Genomic DNA, 19,935 nt, shown 5'->3' on the forward strand with positions numbered 1-19,935 from the left:
TTGATCTTACCAACGCGGTTATCGGCAGATTTCGAATTCCTTTGAAAACCCCGTTCATGCATTCCACAATGTTTGTTGTCATGTGGCCCCATCGACAACCACCGTCAAATGCTCTTGTCCACTGCTCTACTGGGATGTTATTTATCCATCTCCCCGCGTCTTCATTAGACAGTCGAATCTCATCACGATAATATTGAAAAGACGGTTGAGTTAAAGCATACCCAGCATTCACCACCTTCTTGCGAAGATTCTTATCTTTTATAGCACGCATGAAGTTTTGTGCAATGTGTCTGATACAGTAGACATGTGTAGAAGGAGGATCATGCCATCCGTTGTCATGGTTGTTGTAGGCACTTTCGATGGCAGCATGTCTATCAGAAATCAGACATAGATTGGCTTGTGGAGCGACATGCGTTCTGAGATGTCGAAGAAAGAAACCCCATCCAGCAGCCGTTTCACCTTCAACAAGAGCAAAGGAAATGGGAAATACATTGTTGTTACCATCTTGTGCAACTGCCATGAGCAACGTACCCTTGTATTTTCCGTATAACCAAGTGCCATCAATTTGCAGGAGAGGTTTGCAGAAAGCGAAACCTTTGATGCACGGGTCAAATGCCCAAAAGAGACGGTGAAATATTCTATTACCTGTAGCACAGGTTCCGTCTGGCATCATTGCTGGCACTGTCTCCAGAATTGCCACAGTTCCTGGGACATAAGTTTTTAGTGCCCATAAAAACCGTGGTAATTCCTTGAATGAGTCCTCCCAGTTGCCGAAAACCTGCTCAACAGCCTTTGTCCTCGCAATCCATGCTTTCTTGTAAGATGGAGTATAATTATATGTTGTTCGGATATGGGATATAATTATACTCACCTTCACTGATGGGTCTTTATTTACCAATGGCAGAATGTCTCGACATATCAAAGCTGTGCTCAGTTTACGGTGATCTTGTTGAACGGTTGTTGCGACGCAACTGTGTGGTGGGTCTATTGAAGCGATCTCCCAAGAGTCATTTTTCTTCTTGTAAGATGCAGCCAAACGAAACTTACAAAGCATGTTACGACATTCGATAACATACCTTCTAGAATCAGTGCGTTTCACCGTAAAGTCAGCAAAGTTGTTCATGTGGTATTTTTTGATTGCCAAGACACATTCCTCTTTGGTACGAAACATGTCTCCAACCTTTAATTCGCCTACTGGTCTCGGATACGGATTATAGAAGACACTGTCGGACATTTCATCGTCGTGAAGATCCATATTTGTCATATGTTGAGGAGGAATATAGGCATGAGTAGGAGGTATTGGTGGTTGTTGAGCCTCATCTTCATCGTCGTTATTCAGGATGTGATCAACCTGTATCTCAGTCTCCTCTTCTTCTTCATCAACAACATCGACCTCTACTTCTGCTTCTGGGTTGAGTTCATCTGACCATTGTGCATCATCTGCAGCATCTCCACCAGCTGGATCCTGATCTGTTAGTTGAGACTATTGAGACGGTATACATGGTTGTAGAGTAATGTACAACTCGATACAATCCATGCCTGAATGTTCATGACTAAGAAACATGCTTTCAACATCTTCATCGTCTCGTATCTTTAGGGGGAAAAACTTGCATTGACCATTCTCAAAAAATATAGGATTCTGATATGTCATCTTTGACACAATACCTGATGCTATAAAGGATTGTATTCTTTTTTTGAAATGCAAAAATGTTGCATTTCTCTTCATCGTGACTCTAATGGTATCAGTGTTTCTAAAACAAAAACCATGAAGCTCAGAGTCAAAAGTTTCACCGTTGCAGTGAACGTTGATACTGTATAATGATGAAGATGACATTTTAGAGATGAAAACTATTTTGCAAGTGCAGATGAATGTGAGTGAAAATGAAAAGTATTTTGCAGATGATAAGTATTAATGTGAGTGAAGATGAATGTGAGTGAAGATGAAAAGTATTTTGGAGATGAAAAGTATTTTGCAAGTGCAGATGAATGTGATAGTAAGACACTTAAATAGATGGTATCAGTGTCTCACATTGAAGCTAGTCTGAGATACCTTGTCAAGCATGCAAGTAATTTCTGAGTTGAGGTGTTTGTCATGCAAGACAGTGTGAGTTGATGTGTCAAGCATGCTAGCTAGTCAAGAGTTGATGTGTCTGTCATGCAAGACAGTGTGAGTTGATGTGTCAAGCATGCTAGCTAGTCAAGAGTTGATGTGTCTGTCATGCAAGACAGAAGTGAGTATTCAGCATGCAGGATACTAGAGAGCCACGTGTCAGAGATGACGTGTCAATCCTGCAAGACAGTGTGAGTTGATGTGTCAACCAGGCAAGGTATCAAGAAGCTAGTCATCAGCATGCAGGAGACAAGACAGACACGTGTCGGACACCTAAGATGGTCAGAGATGATGTGTCAATCATGCAAGCCATCCATAAGTGATTTGTTCAGCATGCAGGAGACAACAATGCCACTTGTCAGACATGCAGAAGGTGGCGCCAATTGGTTTGGCGCCTACCTTTAAGGCTTGTACATGGTCGCCAATTTGAATGGCGCCCCCATGGAGTCAGTCCTCGAAACCAAGCATTCAGAACTAGCCTTGCATGCATGTGCCCTAGGGTGTCGCCAATTTGAATGGCGCCCCCACTTTAATATTGCACATGGTCGCCAAATGAGGTGGAGACACCATACAAACACAATTTTTCATGCACTCCTCCATTTGCCTATAAATTGATCCACTCCTTCAACAATTCTTCCACACCAACATTCTCACTACTTCATCTACATTTCTCACTACTTCTTTTACAATTTCATCTTCAACAAAATCTTCCATTTTCATCTACACCAACTCCCCAACAATATGTCTTTACTCACAATGGGCGAAGCACACAGAGGAACAGTTGCAAACATCGCGACATACGTAAGTTTTTTCTTATACTTCTTTTTTATGTTTCATCTCCACCAACCCCATTTTATTTTTAAATACCGACTTAGTCAAGTGTTACATTATTTCTATTATAGGAGGTCTCAAGGTTTCGAACTCGAGTCCACGAATTTGTCCCAATGGACCCGATGATTCAACCTTATGTTGAACTCGTCGGTTTTGGTCACCTTAGCAAAATTATGTCTTGGTCTATAGATAACAAGTTCATTCTAGCCTTATGCGAAAGATGGAGGCCAGAGACACACACATTTTGGTTTCCAATCGGTGAGTGTACCGTGACGTTAGAAGACGTCTACATGCTTTTAGGACTACGAATTGAAGGCAAAGCTGTTAATGGTAAGACCAACTATGCAAATTCAATTTGCATGGAGCTTTTAAACACTGATTTGTTAGATGATAATGCTAGGGGACAAGGTATACTACTTTCACGCCTAAAGTCATATTATAATAATTTTTATTTAGATGAGCATTCTACCGAAGATGCTCGAATCATCAAAACTAGGTGTTACATTATGTTGTTACTAGGATCCTTTTTATTTCCCGAAGGTAGTGGTTCTAGCATGCATATTATGTACTTACCTTTACTTAGACATATAGATAGAATAGGTAGTTATAGTTGGGGATCCGCATGTCTAGCATATCTCTATAGTTCTTTGTGCAAAAACTCCCACAAAGATACTTCTACATTTTCTGGATGTGCTGTTTTGCTACAAGCATGGGGATGGTCAAGACTACCGTCTCTAGCACCGGTCAATAGCAACCCCTTCACTTTTCCATATGCAAAAAAGTAAGTTGTTTAAATTGCTATATCTTTACTTCCTTCCTTACAGTTTATTACCCATAACTAATTTATTTTAACTTTTTGGTGTAGATGGTCGGCACGCGGTATGAATTACAGCAGATATCCGAGACATTGTATTACTCAATATCGCAACCTGTTGGATCACCTTCGACCGGCAGACGTAAGCAAAATAATTTCATTATTTCTTCATATTATGTTGACTTTTTCTACATTCATTTAAATCCTATCATCTTTAACATTTCAGTTCATTTGGCGTCCATACCTTAATATGGATCATGAGCATCAGATCAACCCTGAAGACGCAGCCGTATGGACAACATGCACACCGATAATACGGTTCACAACAGTGGAGCTGCACAACACCGACCGTGTGAAGCTGCAGTTTGGTATGGTCCAGAATATCCCAGATCCCCCAGCTAGCCTAGGAGAATGGCATATGCGTAAAGTGAACGACCAATGGAACTACAACCCTTGGCAAACCTTCGCAAGATCAGAGTGTCGCAAGTGGAAGCACCGTCATGACCATGTCTTAACTGACGCAGTCATGCCAAATGAGGTAAAACCAAGTCGTACTTATATGGCTTGGTATAGATCAGTTGGATTTCAATTCATCGCCGATGATATGTACCTCTATGACCCACGCCAGACAAGTTACACACAAGAATGATCAACATCTAACCCCCAACAACATTCTCAGCCCGGTTACTCACAACCACCTATCCGACAAACTTTCCGTTCCACAAACACACAAACATACCACCAAAACATGCCATTCACCCAACCCCAAAACCAAGAACATCCCCCATACCACCACCAACAAATGGACCATCAACCTTCGACCGAACATCGCTTCGCACCCACACCATCACCCTACCAAAGTCGCCTTACCCAAAACACTAACCGCCCCATCACCTACCGTAGCCAAGAACCCCAAACATCACAATACCAAAACATCCCACAACCATATCTCTTCCAAACACCCCAACAACCTTTCCAACCTTTCCTAGACCCATCATTGTCACCCATGTCCCCCTTCAACCGTCCCGGTCGCCCATCCATGAGTCAACCACACCCCAACTTCTCTGGCATGGGTCATGAGCTCAGCTACGCCGGTACACCATCATTGAATACTGAAGACTATGCTGAGTTGGCTGAATACCTCAACGGATCTTCTCCTGTAGGAGGTAATGACGCTCCTGGACCATCAGATGAACAAACACCGGTGCAGAATCGTCAACGTGGGTTAGGGCCAAGGGTTAGGGTAGCTAGGGGATGTGGGACCGGAGGTCGGTTAGGTGATCCCGGTCATCACCATTAGGATTCTTTGTGTAAAATCCAAATTTTATTAATATCAATTCGTATTATGTCAAATTTATCTTTGTGTAAACTCCAAACATTAGGTTTCTTTCATAATTCTAAAATAAACACATATCATAATACAAAAATTTATACGTCAGAAACCCTAATTCAAGGACTTGTTATTGTTATGTTGAAGGGCTTGAATTTGGTCCCTTTTGGCAAAATTCACATACACATATTTTGACAGAAACCCTAATTTTGGGTCAAGTTCGCAAGGACCTACCTCACTCATTTTTAATTATTTTGAGGTGGGACCAAGTGCATTGGAAACTTTAAGGTGTCTACTTCACTTCTTATGTTGGACAAAAATTCATAACTCTAACACAAACACATGCAATAATACAAAACATTATAGGTCAGATAACAGATAAAATGTCAAAGAGTCCAACTTCAGGTGCCCATACCTAACTCATAAAAATTGCAAATGATGCAAAACTTTAGTCCAAATTCATTATCTTGAAAAGATCTACAACTTTTATGTTGAAGGTTTTGTCATTTGAGGCTTTTATCATTCAAACTAAAGGGCTTGAAGTTGGTCCCTTTTGGCAAAATTCACATTCACTTGTTTTGACATAAACCCTAATTTTGGGTCAACTTCGCAGGGACCTAAATCACTCATTTTTAATTATTTTGAGGTGGGATCAAGTGTATTGGAAAATTTAAGATGTCTAGTTCAAATGTTATGTTGGACAAAAATTCATATTCCTAAAAGAAACACATGCAATAATACAAAACATTATCGGTCTGATAACAGTTGACAAACTCAGAAGTCCAACTTCAACTGCCCATAACTTTCTCATAAAAAATCCAAATGATGCAAAATTTATATCCAAATTCATTTTCTTGAAAAGATCTACAACTTTAATGTTCGAAGTTTTTTCATTTGAGGCTTTTTTAAGGGAGGCGCCAATTGGATTGGCGCCCCCTCTTAAAAATTACACACAGGCGCCAATTGGATTGGCTAGGGCAGGTGCCCTAGCCAATCCAATTGGCGCCTCCTTGCAATTTTTAAGAGGGGGCGCCAATCCAATTGGCGCCTCCCTCTAAAAGTGGGGTATATTGGGAACTTTTTTGAAAACTGGGTTATTTTGGGAATTTCTTCGAAAATGTGGGTTATCTCGGTAAATTTGCCTATTTTCTCACTATATTTTTTAATTAATTTATATCTACAATCTATCTATAACTAAAATTATCTTAGTTTTTTATATAATTAAACTACACTGACTGAGTTTCTCACACCATTTTACATTTCAATGCTTAATTAATATAAAATATTTTTATTTATTTTTTCAACATGTTTTTTTTATTGATTATCCATTTTTAATTTTGTTTGCATACTTTCTTCTTCGTATTTTTTATTTTTTTAATTTAGATTTATTTTTTAACATATGTTTTACAAATATCATTTTTGGAGTAACTTTTTAAAAAAGATATATTTATTTTAAAGAAAATCTATACTATAATTTTTCAACATAATTAAAGAAATTATGTTGCTTATAAATTACATATGTGTTTGACAGTTACATTAACAAAATGAAAATTAATACCCGTCAAATATCAAGTCAACAAGAAATGACAAGAAGGATAAAAAATGAAAGGAAGAGGAGACAAAATATGAGCAACGAGCAAAGAGACACCATTTGTAGAGACGACGTGAAAGTTATAAGCGGCAGAAAGAGCAAGAGAAACAAGCTCAAACATCTCACATTATAAATAGTCAGTCGAGAGTTCCATTTCAAAATTTTACAAATATGACTTTTCCAAATTCACACTTTCAAGGAACACATGATAGTGAAGTCGGCCCAAGTAGAATCACACATGTTAATGATGTTTCACTTGATTGGTGATGATCAATATAAACATTATATATTACATTGTATAATTTTGTTTATTCGTCATATCTCGTTTTATGTATTTAAACACGCAGATCGTAATTGCACATCACTTAATCAACGAAATTGCAACAATTATTTTTGCTGAAGGAAAATATTTTAGGCAACATATTCGAAGTTATAACCATGTGCTCTCATTCACTTCAATTGGTGTTCACGTTGGTGAGAATATTCTTGCATCTGATCATGGTATATACACATTTCGTGCTCAATGTGCTTTTTACCATAACATAGGAGGTTTTTATCCAAATGAGGGTGTCAGGCCACGTTTCTTACAACTATACATCTACGACACTGATAATGACCTACATAATAGAATGCAAGAAAATCCACAGTTGCACCAAAATGTAGTTCACAAATTATAGAAAATACTCCATCAGTTTAATCCTTTTGTAATTAGGTTCAAGCAACTGTCACTACTTCCAAATATTAGTGAATATAGCCTCATACTTAAGGAGCGTCCAAGTAATCACCATCAATACAATCTTCCAACTACAGAACAAGTTGCGGCAATTATTGTTGGATGTGATGCAAATTCTATGGAATATGGAAAGGATATTAATGACATTCGTCATGATGGAAATCTCAAGAAAGTTCAAGAGACAAAGATAGTATGATCCTTTGCAATAACCTATATTGTTTCCATTTGGGACGCATGGTTAGGACGTCAACACAACAAATTATAATGGACGAAGAGTGTGATGTCGAGCATATTACAGTTACATGCCTCAGGTAAATTTAGATTAATTTTGTATATAGTATACTTAGCTAAACATTGTTTAAAAAACTTTACATTTAGCACCGACGTTTTTTTCAATCAACTGTAGATTCGTCCAAATGATCAATCAATGTTGTTAAATGCGGGTCGACTATTGCAACAATATAATGTAGACAATTATGTCAAAATTGAATCAGAGAGGTTAAGGTGGATTAAAGAGCACCAAAGTGTTATACATGCTGAATTGTACCAAAGTTTACAGGATGCTTTGCATGTTGGTGAAACTAATGCAGGTACAAATTCATGTAGCATAAATATATAGTTTTAGATTAATAATTAGTTGTACTTCAAATGCTAATCATTCATGTATTCTAATACTAACCGTTTCATGAATCGTCCTAGAAAACATTGGAAAAAGAAAAATAATGTCATCATCATTTATTGGCGGTCGTCGAGACATGACACGACGTTATGAAGATGACATGACTATTGTTCTTAATGGCAGTAAACCATATATTTTTCTAACAATGACATGCAATCCTTCATGGAGTGAGATAACATCAGAACTTTTTCCTTTTCCAACACCACAAGATCATCCCGATTTGCTAACAAGAATATTTCGTTCGAAATTCGAGCAATTGAAGGATGATGTTATTAATAAAGGAGTTTTAGGAAAAGTTAAAAGCTACATGTATGTCACTGAATTTCAAAAGCGAGGATTGCCGCATGTGCATATGTTGTTGGTCTTAGAAAGTAACGACAAGTTGTGTGACCCAAAAGAGTATGATAGTATGGTAAGAGCATAAATACCTAAATTAGAATGTGAACCACAGTTGCATGAAGTTGTTGTAAAACATATGATCCACGGACCTTGCAGCATAATCAACCGAAAGTCTCCATGTATGAAAGAAGGACATTGTAAAAAAAGGTATCCCAAACAATTCTTTGATGAAACACGTCAAGGCACTGACTCATATCCCGAGTATATGAGAAGGTTTGATGAATCTATAACGTTAGGTAGAGATAGGTCTGTCGATAATAGATGAGTAGTTCCTTATAACCCTTGGTTACTATTAAAGTAGGAATGTCACATCAATGTAGAGATTTGCAGTAGCATTAAAAGTATCAAGTATCTATACAAATATGTGTACAATGGCTCTGATCATGTTGCTATGGAGGTTCATAAAGGATCATGCATGGATGAAGTTCAGCAATATGTTGATGCAAGATGGATTTGTGCTCCCGAGGCATTATGGAAAATATTTTGATTAACTCTTTACCGATATATCCTTCGATTGAAAGATTGCATATCCACTTGTCGAACCGCCATCAAGTGCGCCTTTATGATCATCAGTCAATTGCAGATGTGTTAAATAATGAACACAACTCCAAAAAAATTCTCACACAACTCTTTGCATTGAATCTACGAGATCCTCAATCAAGAAATTATCTATATAGAGAGATTCCAAAGCATTATTGTTGGAGCAAACGGGACATGGAATGGCATCGCAGGCGGTCAACAAGAAAAATATCGATAGAACCTATACAGTATCACCTTTAGAGGGAGAGAAGTTTTACTTGCGACTATTGTTATCTCATGTCACAGGTCCAACCAATTGTATATCAATAGGTATCTTAAATCGAGAATGTAAAGTCCTACCACCGGGTAATAATGTTACAACTATACCAGATACAGTAGTTGCCAAGAAAATTTCTCCTCTACTTCTTAAACTTGCCATTAATGTTTGATAAAGGAATATTTTACTTGTTTTTCCTGGAACATCAACAAAAAATACCCCACTGCATTTTTGAACAATTACATTCATAATGATTTTGAATGCAATCATTAATCATTATTTAACTTAGCAACACATTCAATATCTTCATTGGGGATATCGACTGGTAACTCCTCTTGTATGAGACTTGGAATTGCATCTTCCTCTACTGTATTAGGGGGTAAAGATGGGAGATCATAATCTTTAATTTTTTTATCGTGCAGGTTTAAGAGTTCATTCAAGTCCTTCAACAACATATTAGTCAAGTCTGATTCCACAACATTGTTAGTTATTTGATAATCCTCTGGCATACGTGTAAAAAACTCATTCCAAATGCCTCTAACATCAATAGGTTCACAAAATATTAAAATCGTCAAAAAATAACCTCTGTAAAGCATATGGAACTCAGAGACTCATAGCCTCAACCAAACAATCACGAATACTATGATCAGTCTCTAGAAACCCCCTATCCTCGACTAATTTTTTGAATGTATTGAAAGTCATGCCATTATTTGTAAACAGATATTCCTAACTCGTTGGACCTGTGACATGAGATAACAACAGTCGCAAGTAAAACGTATCTCCCTCCGAAGGTGATACCGTATAGATTCTCCCCAAGAACTTTTCTTGTTGACCGTTTGCGATGCCATTCCATGTCCCACTTGTTCCAACAATAATGCTTCGGAATCTCTCAATACATATAATTTCTTGCTTGTGGATCTCGTAGATTCAATGCAAAGAATTGTGTGAGCATTGTTTTAAAGTTGCGTTCATTATTTAACACATCTGCAATTGGTTGATGATCAAAAAAGCACACTTGATGGAGGTTCGGCAAGTGGATTTGCAATCTTTCAACCGAAGGATATAATCGGTAAAGAGTGAATAAAAATATTTTCCATAATGCCTCGGGAGCACAAATCTATTTGCATCAACATATTGCTGAAACTTCATCCATGCATGATCCTTTATGAACCTCCATAGCCACACGATCAGGGCCCTTGTACACATATTTGTATAGATACTTGATACTTTTAATGCTACTGCAAATCTTTATATTAATGTGACAATCATACTTTAACAGTAACTAAGGGTTATAAGGAACCACCCATCTATTATCGACAAACATATCTCTACCTAACGATATAGATTCATCAAACCTTCTCCTATACTCGAGATATGAGTCAGTGCATTGACGTGTTTCATCCAAGAATTGTTTGGGATACCTTTTTTTACAATGTTAGTCTTTCATACATGGAGACTTTCGGTTGATTATGCCACAAGGTCCGTGGATCATATGTTTTACAACAACTTCATACAATTGTGGTTCACATTCTAATTTAGGTATTTCTGCTCTTACCATATTACCATACTCTTCTGGGTCATGCAACTTGTCGTTACTTTCTAAAACCAACAACATATGCACATGCGACAGTCCTCGCTTTTGAAATTCAGTGACATACATGTAGCTTTTAACTTTTCCCAAGACTCCTTTATTAATAACATCATCCTTCAATTGCTCGAATTTTGAATGATATAGTCTTGTTAGCAAATCTGGACGATCTTATGGTGTTTGAAAAGAAAAAAGTTCTGATGTTATCTCACTCTAAGAAGGATTGTATGTCATTGTTAGAAAAATATATGGTTTGCTGCCATTAAGAACAATAGGCATGCCATTTTCATAACGTTGTGTCATGTCTCGACGACCGCCAATAAATGATGATGACAATATGTCTCTTTTCCCAATGTTTTCTATGACGATTCATGAAATGCATTAGTATTAGAATACATGAATGATTAGCATTAGAAGTACAACTAATTATTAATCTAAAACTGTATATCTATGCTACATGAATTTGTACCTGCATTAGTTTCACCAACATGCAAAGTATCATGTAAACCTTGGTACAATTAAGCATGTATATCACTTTGGTGCTCTTTAATCCACCTTAACCTCCCTGATTCAATTTTGACATAATTGTTTACAACATATTTGTTGCAATAGTCGACCCGCATTTAACAACATTGATTGATCATTTGGGGAATCTACAGTTGATTGAAAAAAATATCGATGCTAAATGTAAAGTTTTTTAAACAATGCTTAGCTAAGTATATTATCTACTAAAATTAATCTAAATTTACCTGAAGCGTGTAACTGTAATATGCTCGACATGACACTCTTTGTCCATTATAATTTGTTGTATTAACGTCTCAACCATGCGTACCAAATGAAAACAATATAGGGTATTGCAAAGGATCATAATATCCCTTTGTCTCTTGAACTTTCTTGAGATTTTCATCACGACAAATGACATTAAATTACATATTCCATAGAATTTGCATAACATCCAACAATAATTGATGCAACTTATTCTGCAGTTGGAAGATTGTATTGATGGTGATTACTTGGATGCTCCTTAAGTATGAGGTTATATTCACTGATATTTGGAAGTAGTGTCAGTTGTTTGAACCTATATACAAAAGGATTAAACTAATGGAGCATTTTCTGTAATTTGTGAACTACAATTTGGTGCAACTGTGGATTTTCCTACATTCTATTATATAACTCATTATCGGTGTCGTAGATGTATAGTTGTAAGAAATATGGTCCTCCACCATCATTTGGATAGAAACCTCTTATGTTATGATAAAAAAACACCTTGAGCACGAAATATGTATATACCACGACCAGATGCAAGAATATTCCCATCAACGTGAACACCAACTGAAGTGAATGAGAGCACATGGTTATAAATTCGAATATGTTGTCTAAAATGTTTTCCTTCAGCTGAAACATCAAAAAATAATTGTTGCAATTCTATAGGAGCATTAACTCGTGAAAATGATACTTTTCCACCAGTACAGCACGTGTCTACATGTAATTGGATGAGGCAACCGAGATTTTGCCATCATCATGTTCTTTTTGAAATTTCGAGCAATATTGTGTTTTGCTCGAAAAGCATGTCCTGATTCTACAGGCAGGAGTTTGATATTGATTTCTAAATAATATCTAAAATCTAAAATACAAATAATAATTAAGATGTAGGTTTGAAATAAGTAAAAAAACTAAAATGACATAAGAATATTTTAAGATGCCTCAATTAGAATATTTTAATATTGCATGATTTTAAATTATATGTCATTTGAGTAAAGGTTACATTTATTTGACACAAAATGTTTTTGAACGTACCTTGAGGACGACATGATGATACGTCATTTTCTCTGGCATCCATGTTAACATATGATATTACTGCATCCTCTAGAGCTTCATCAACATCCATATCATCTGATACAAAAATAATAATTAATATATATACATGTATAAAAATTACTACTCGCATAGTTTGAACAATATCCCGTATACATGTATCGGATTAACTCATGTTGTTTCGTTGATTAGGTGATATGCAATTACGATCTACGAATTTAAATACATAAAATGAGATATGACGAATAAAAAAAATCATACAATGTAATTTATAATTTCTATATTGATTATCACCAACCAAGTACAACATCATTAACATGTGTAATTCTACTTGGGTCGATTTCACTATCATGAGTTCCTTGAAAGTGTGATCTTTTAAAAAATCATATTTGTAAAATTTTGAAATGAAACTCTCGACTGACTGTTTATAGTGCGAGATGTTTGAGCTTGTTTCTCTTGCTCTTTTCGCCGCCTATAATTTTCACGCCGTCTCGACAAATGGTGTTTTCTTTGCTCGTTGCTCATATTTTGTCTCCTATTCTTTTCATTTTTGACCATTTTTGCCATTTGTTGTTGACTTGATATTTGACGGGTATTATTTTTCATTTTGATAATGTAATTGTCAAACACATATTTGATTTACAAGCAAAATAATTTCATTAATTATGATGAAAAATAGTAGTAAATATAGATTTGCTTTAAAATAAATATATCTTTTTTAAAAAAGTTACTCCAAAAATGATATTTGTAAAACATATGTTAAAAATATAAATCTAAATTAAAAAATGAAAAATACGAAGAAAAAAGTATGCAAAATAAATTAAAAATGGATAATTAATAAAAAGAAGGGTAATGCTAACTTGTGCCCCAATGGCAGATGTTAAGAAATCCACAAATAGAAAATTTGTATTGAAAAAATAAATAAAATTATTAATTATAAATTTCTAATAAATTCAATATACAATTTCCAAAAATTTATTTCTATATTTATCTCTTAACTTGTGCCTTTGGGGCACAAGTTAGTATTATCCTATTTTATATTTACTTTCAACTTACAGTAGAAAATATCAATTTTTATAAAACAAACAACTGCATATGCATGTGTCTTTATAACCTCTCCTTTTTTAAAAAATAACCGACTCTCTATCCTATATGTTACAAAAATCTCTTAAATGAAAAAAAATGGCTGCATATAAAATGAACACCCTTCCAAATAATAATATTTTACATTTTTTTCTTGTTGCAAAATCATCTATTTTTATTGTAGTCTTTGTTGGCATAATCATAAGTGATTTGATTATTGTTCGTTGAGATAAAGTTGTGGAATTCTTTGAATGCATAGAGTATATCTTTATTTATTTAGAATTGTTCCTTTTATCGAATGTTACATTGTATCATTATATATTTTATAAATTAAGGATAGTATCAGGTTAAAAGCAATATAGAATTGAAAAATTATAAATCTTTGCTTTCGTAAAATACTAAAGTTGAATTTTTGAAAATGAAAACAAAACTATATTAAGCAATTTTTATAGTTTTTCCAAAATAAAGAATAGGTTGCAGTTTTTATTAATAAGCTCTAGGCATAGTCTTAAAAATTGATAGTAATATGAAGAAAAGCAGACAAACGGAAACAGGCACGGGATCCCTTTGGACGCTAGTAATTAATAAAAAGATAAATTCTAAAAAAATTAACTATTTGTCAGCCATGTCCAACCGTAGATCCTAAAGATATCAATTTTGTTTTTTTAACTGTTATAGTTAATTATTTCCGAAGTACTACTTGAATATATTCTCATTTTCAGTTGCAAGTAATAAAATTCGATGAGCAATAAAGAACCATAGCATATCAAAAAAAGCATCATCGTTTTTTTTCAAAACATTCAATTCTATTAATGTAACAAACAACGAACAAATGCGATTCAATATTCTTTTGATACATTGTTCAAATGGTAAGAAGAATTGAAATATGTATAAAGTATTGAAACAGAATCTATAATGTCGGAAAAACATCAAACATTAATATAAAGAGAAAAATAAAATGTATGTACCTGTAATCTTCAAGCTGGAGATATTGAAATAACACAAACCAGAAATTATACCGAATCCTCTGCAAAAACAATTGATCGAAAACCGATATATCATCAGAAGATGATTTGGTATAAATTGTGTTCTTCAATCACCGGCAACTGGGAACTATACTAAATCCTCTGTAAAAAAATTAATCAAAAATCTTTATATCATCAAAAGATAATTTAACATAAATTTCCTTCTTCAATCACTACATATCATAGACTAAATAAATATAAGCATCAATTTATTAGACAAATACATGCAAGTAAATTGTTAAAGAAATAACTCAAAAAGAAAACAGTCACAAAAATAGAGAGAAAAAGACGGAAGAAAAAAAATAGTAAATTAAAGAATTGAAACAATATTGTTGTAATAAATTTCAAACGGAGGAGCATACCTCTTTTTGAATGTCCCTCCCTTATTGTCATTGTTTTTTTCTCTTTACCATTATACTTTTTATGAATTATGAATTTTTTTCTCTTTACCATTATACTTTTTTATGAATTATGAATTTATGATATTCGGTAATGTTATGTAGTTACCATTCAGTAAAACGGTAATTTACAGTAGCATTTGATGCGGTTACATTTTAATTTAAAATATATGGTTATTTTTAATAGAAGTATTTTGGCAACCGTTTGTATTATTTTTTATTAACTGACTTTGTTTTGTATTATTTTTTATTTTAATAATTGATAATTGGTAGTAATTGTAACAAATGATAAAGGATAAAATAGGGAGAATTTTTTTTATCTATTCCTTTATATATAGTTTTATATATAGGTATAAATTACTCTCGTAGAGCTTTACATTTAAAAACAGAAGGATCTAGAAGCAAGCAATTACTTGATTAGAAAAAATTCTAAAGATTTTATGACTACTCTAGTTCATGTAGCTAGAAAATTCTAGAAATAATGAAATTACCCTAATTATTATAGTTTTATTTAATAATAACATCTAAAATTTCATAATATTCTAAATATTTTAAACTGTTTCATATCATTCCGCATAAAAACGAATACTCAAAGTGTGAGAGTAAAATGAATAAAATATTGGCTTCTGACGTTTTAATGCAAAACTAGTAGTGCTTGTGATACAGCCTTGTGGTGTGATTTGAATACAATTAACAAATAATTTAACCTAGTATTAAGCTGTTTAACAATATTACCTCAATTATATAATCAAAGGAAATGTCCATTACAGACAGTATTGTGGTGTAATTGATTATTGGGGTCAAATTTGTCAAACATTACAAAGTAATACTCAGAAATACAGAAAAACAATTCTAGGAGACTTTGCAAGGCTCCTTTAATGTTTTAGCAAGTTATGCTCGTATAAATGCAAATTAACATGATTATTTTTCTACATGAAGAACTTATTATTTTTGGTGTTAACAGCAAAAGGGGTTAGGTAATTCAAAATTTGGTTAGGAAGTTAGAAAGTCCTGACCAAGAATTGAAATTTAGGTTCTCGCGATGACGATTCTTCCATAACGGCAATAGGAAACTTCAACATTCAACCTCTTTTGGGCTAGAGCATGCAACTCAACATTCAAAACTAATGTCAACAATTGTCCAATTTGACTTGAACTTTTCCAAATCACCAAGAGTCAAGCATAACTCCCCTCCCATCATGCATCGAACGGGCCTCAACTCAAGCCTTTCACTCAATCCAAAATATGCTGAGCATTGGTTTACATTGGCAACAATATTGTATAAAACATTACCATGCAACAATGCAGAATTTCACTTCGAACAAATGTAACATAGAATATAGAACTTTCACCATGCAGCATGTATAACCATGGTGACATTAATAACAAATGCATTGTTTTTGAACATTTAGTGCTTAAAATAATCAATTTGAGCTTTCAAATGCATAATAGTTTCTTTTGGTGCATCACAATTGGTAATGCAATCATCGTCCATATGCAGATCTACCCTAATGTATGATTATAATATCGTTAGTTGATAAAATTTATGTTCTGATTTGAAATTCTTCAATGATTCGCAAAACAGACAGCAGAATAAGCTATGCTTTATTGAGCAAGTATGTTGTTGCACATAGTTACAACCCTTCTTGAAGAAACAAAAGATAAATGATATTTAATAATTGCTATTAAATTTCAGTTGGTAGAAAAAAATTTAAAGACCAAACACTTGTTTTCACTTGGTCCTTCAGTAGAATTGGCCACCTAGTTTTCATTCTTGTAAACAATTATAAGCATTGGTACTTCTTAACTCTTCTACCTATGTGTTGGTGTTTAACAATATATTTTACATTAAAAAAAAATAGCTAAGCACCTTACACTAAAAGGTTAAATATGTTTTTAGTCCTTAGAAGACATATAAAGTTTATCCTGATTATTCTAGGTATTACAAGAAATGACATCATACGATTCACACATCTCTTAAATGGGTTGTCTAAGCATGCATTTGGTATCCCAGTAGCGATACTGCAGGCGTGCGATTACATCTACCCACCATAGCTTTTCAGCCGACACGTGATGAAAGCCTTTCAGCCGCATAAACAAACACACCATAAATCTAAACTAAATCAGTAGTATGCACCAACTGTCGTGTCATGTGCTATATGTATGTAAAATTAGATGACCGAATCGCTTATCCCGCCATTTTAGGAAGCATACTTGAAGCTAGTCTATTCATATAAGCACATTAACAAAGACGGCTCTATAAGCAAAGTAAAAACAGAACAAGTCTTATAGCAAGATAAAGATGATCTTATAGCCAACATCATTAGTAAACCACAGCAACTTAGAACATATTTAACATGGTTACCTAGAACATCAAGATCCAATAGGTTTAGTACAATATACAGTTTTCTGCTTGAACCAGGTCGGCAACTAAAACACTAATCTCAAAAGGGGAAAAAATGGCAAAGTCAATTCACTAAACAGCTTGCTCTGTACACATTGTTGGTGAAAAATGACATTTGACAACTTAATACAGCAAGCATATATCAAAAACTGATCATCAGCCAAAATGTATTAAGCAACAAATTTCAAGCATCTAGTATCATTATGCACATTTTGACACCGATTTGAACAAAAGCGCATACCACATCTAACACAAGTGTAATTGGCAGAGAAACCACATACAGTACAAAAATGACGCCGCGCGGTCGAGCTTGGAGGTCCAACAGCTGCTTTCCAATAGGATGGAACATGTGGAGGCAGTGATTCTAAGTTTGCCTGCATTTGTAGAAAAACGGTCAATTCAAAAAACCAAACCAAAAAAGAGTAAAACACCATGAATGTGATATTAATCACTCAATCACTCACATCATGTAAGAGCTCAAGAAACGTTCTTGGAGCCTTCCTAGCTTCAAGTGCTTTTGCTTGTCTTGTTTTTCTCTTGGTGCCTTTAGATTGTTTTCTCTGCATAAACCCTTCAAACACAAACAAATAAACTCAATGTGACAACAGAATTAAACTAAAAAGTTTCTATGAATTGAATTTTCAATATTGATAAATAGAGGTTGTAATGGTAAACCCTAACCTTGATCATCGTCGTCTAGAGAAGCGTCATCATCGTCAATATTGGGATCTGGAACTTCAAATCCGGCATTATCATTCTCCAAAGCATCCAATCGAGCGAGAGCCGCTTGGGTGCGGTTGTCGGAGCTAGCAAGTGCGGCGACCATTTTGGAGGCGACTTTTCGTGTTCGGCTTGACATGCGGCGGTTTGAGTTGGAACCGTCTTCTTCCATTTTTACTTTTTAGGGTTTCGTAAAATCAAACACAGTTTGGTGATTTCAGAAACAGATATGATGGTGACGATGATCGGAAACAACTTCAATATCAGCGATCTGTATTCTCTTCTTTCTTCAGTGTAGTGGATTTTTTTTTTTATTATTAATAAAATTAATTTAACCAGAATTGTTATATCTACTCAATCATTTTGAAACGGACTAAACCTTTAACAAAAGTATGTTTAAGTAGTTTTAATTTTTTTATTTTATCATATTTACAAAATTAATTTTTGATTTAAATACACTTTTGATATTTTTATTTAATAATTTTAATTTTTTTATCTTCATTTTAAAATTCAACTTTTTAATCATTATATTTCACTTTCTTTAAGATTTATTTGGCTCCCTTAACTGTGTGTAAATGTGACCTTCTTATTAATTATTTTATAGTCAAACAATAGCACTATGTTATTATTTTTATTTTTTATTGAAATCATTTATTTTTTAATTACAAACTATTTATGTGTTACAAAGTTAATAAATAAATATTAGAAATAAATTTTTAATTGATATTTAAAATGAGGATTTTCTTTTCCTTTCACGCTCAAACGATCTTCATTTTCATTTAATTTTTCATAGTTGAACCATAATCACAATTTCTCATTTCTCCTTCAATCGAACTAATTGAAGCATAAATGTTATTTGTTCGCTCAATCCAAACCAATCAGTATCATGTTGTTCTCTTAATCAAGATGAAACCACACATTTTCTGGGTTTCGACTTGTTCGTTTGTTGTGAAGATGACGAAAGGAAGTTCTCAATGGGATATCAATGAACAAGTCAAATACTGTGTAAGGTATGTTATTTCCCTTTTGCAAAGTCACCATGGTCCAATTTCTTTTCTTGCTTATTTAGTTTTTTTTTGTCCACCATCATTTTTTAATGTAAACATGTGATCTCAAGTGTTTTGTTATCTGTTATTTTATGTTGTGGTCCCATTGCATGATTATTTATTCAAGTTATATTTCGATTAATTCTCAAGCTAGTTACGATTTATAAGATTAAGTTAAAGATACACCATAGGGGGAGATTAGTTGAGGAACCTATAAAATGGTATCTTGAAGGGATAGTATTTGAGATGAATTGGAGTTGGGAAGGGAATTACATGTCACACATGGATTTGGAGAGTTTAATTAAATTTGAGGGTTATAAGGACATAAGGTGTATGTGGTATTAGAACCATAATTATAGTTTTTCTCATGGTCTTAGACCCTTGAATAATGATAAAAAATGTTCTACAATTTCGAAAAAATGTGATAGGGTATGAGGTAATATATGTATATGTTTAGCACATTGTAGACAATTATGAAATAGTGGATCCAAGTGAGCTATGTGCCAACCTTGATGTTGATGATAAAGTACAATGCACTGGTGTTAGAAATGCAAATTTTGTTGCTAATGAAGA

The 19,935-nt window shown here is 34.2% G+C and overlaps 1 protein-coding gene across 4 annotated transcripts; it reads right to left on the reverse strand.

The window, feature by feature from the left end:
• Window positions 1-12,745: 12,745 nt before the first annotated feature.
• On the reverse strand, window positions 12,746-18,672 carry LOC127085787 (SWR1 complex subunit 6). Of its 4 annotated transcripts, XM_051026332.1 has the most exons (5): window positions 18,278-18,672; window positions 18,061-18,167; window positions 17,878-17,970; window positions 14,738-14,796; window positions 12,746-12,764 (listed from the first exon to the last, which is right to left on the reverse strand). In XM_051026332.1, exons 1-5 carry the CDS (start codon window positions 18,486-18,488, stop codon window positions 12,761-12,763), a joined length of 474 nt encoding a protein of 157 aa, XP_050882289.1. In that variant the 5' UTR covers window positions 18,489-18,672; the 3' UTR covers window positions 12,746-12,760. The 4 variants fall into 4 exon arrangements, with proteins under 4 accessions (XP_050882289.1, XP_050882291.1, XP_050882290.1 ...); XM_051026334.1 differs by lacking the exon at window positions 12,746-12,764 and having other exon boundaries at window positions 14,733-14,896; XM_051026333.1 differs by lacking the exons at window positions 12,746-12,764; window positions 14,738-14,796 and adding an exon at window positions 16,903-17,273.
• Between the last annotated feature and the right edge of the window lie 1,263 nt (window positions 18,673-19,935).

This window comes from Lathyrus oleraceus, chromosome 5, assembly GCF_024323335.1.
Source record: "Lathyrus oleraceus cultivar Zhongwan6 chromosome 5, CAAS_Psat_ZW6_1.0, whole genome shotgun sequence".
Taxonomy (NCBI): Eukaryota; Viridiplantae; Streptophyta; class Magnoliopsida; order Fabales; family Fabaceae; genus Lathyrus; species Lathyrus oleraceus.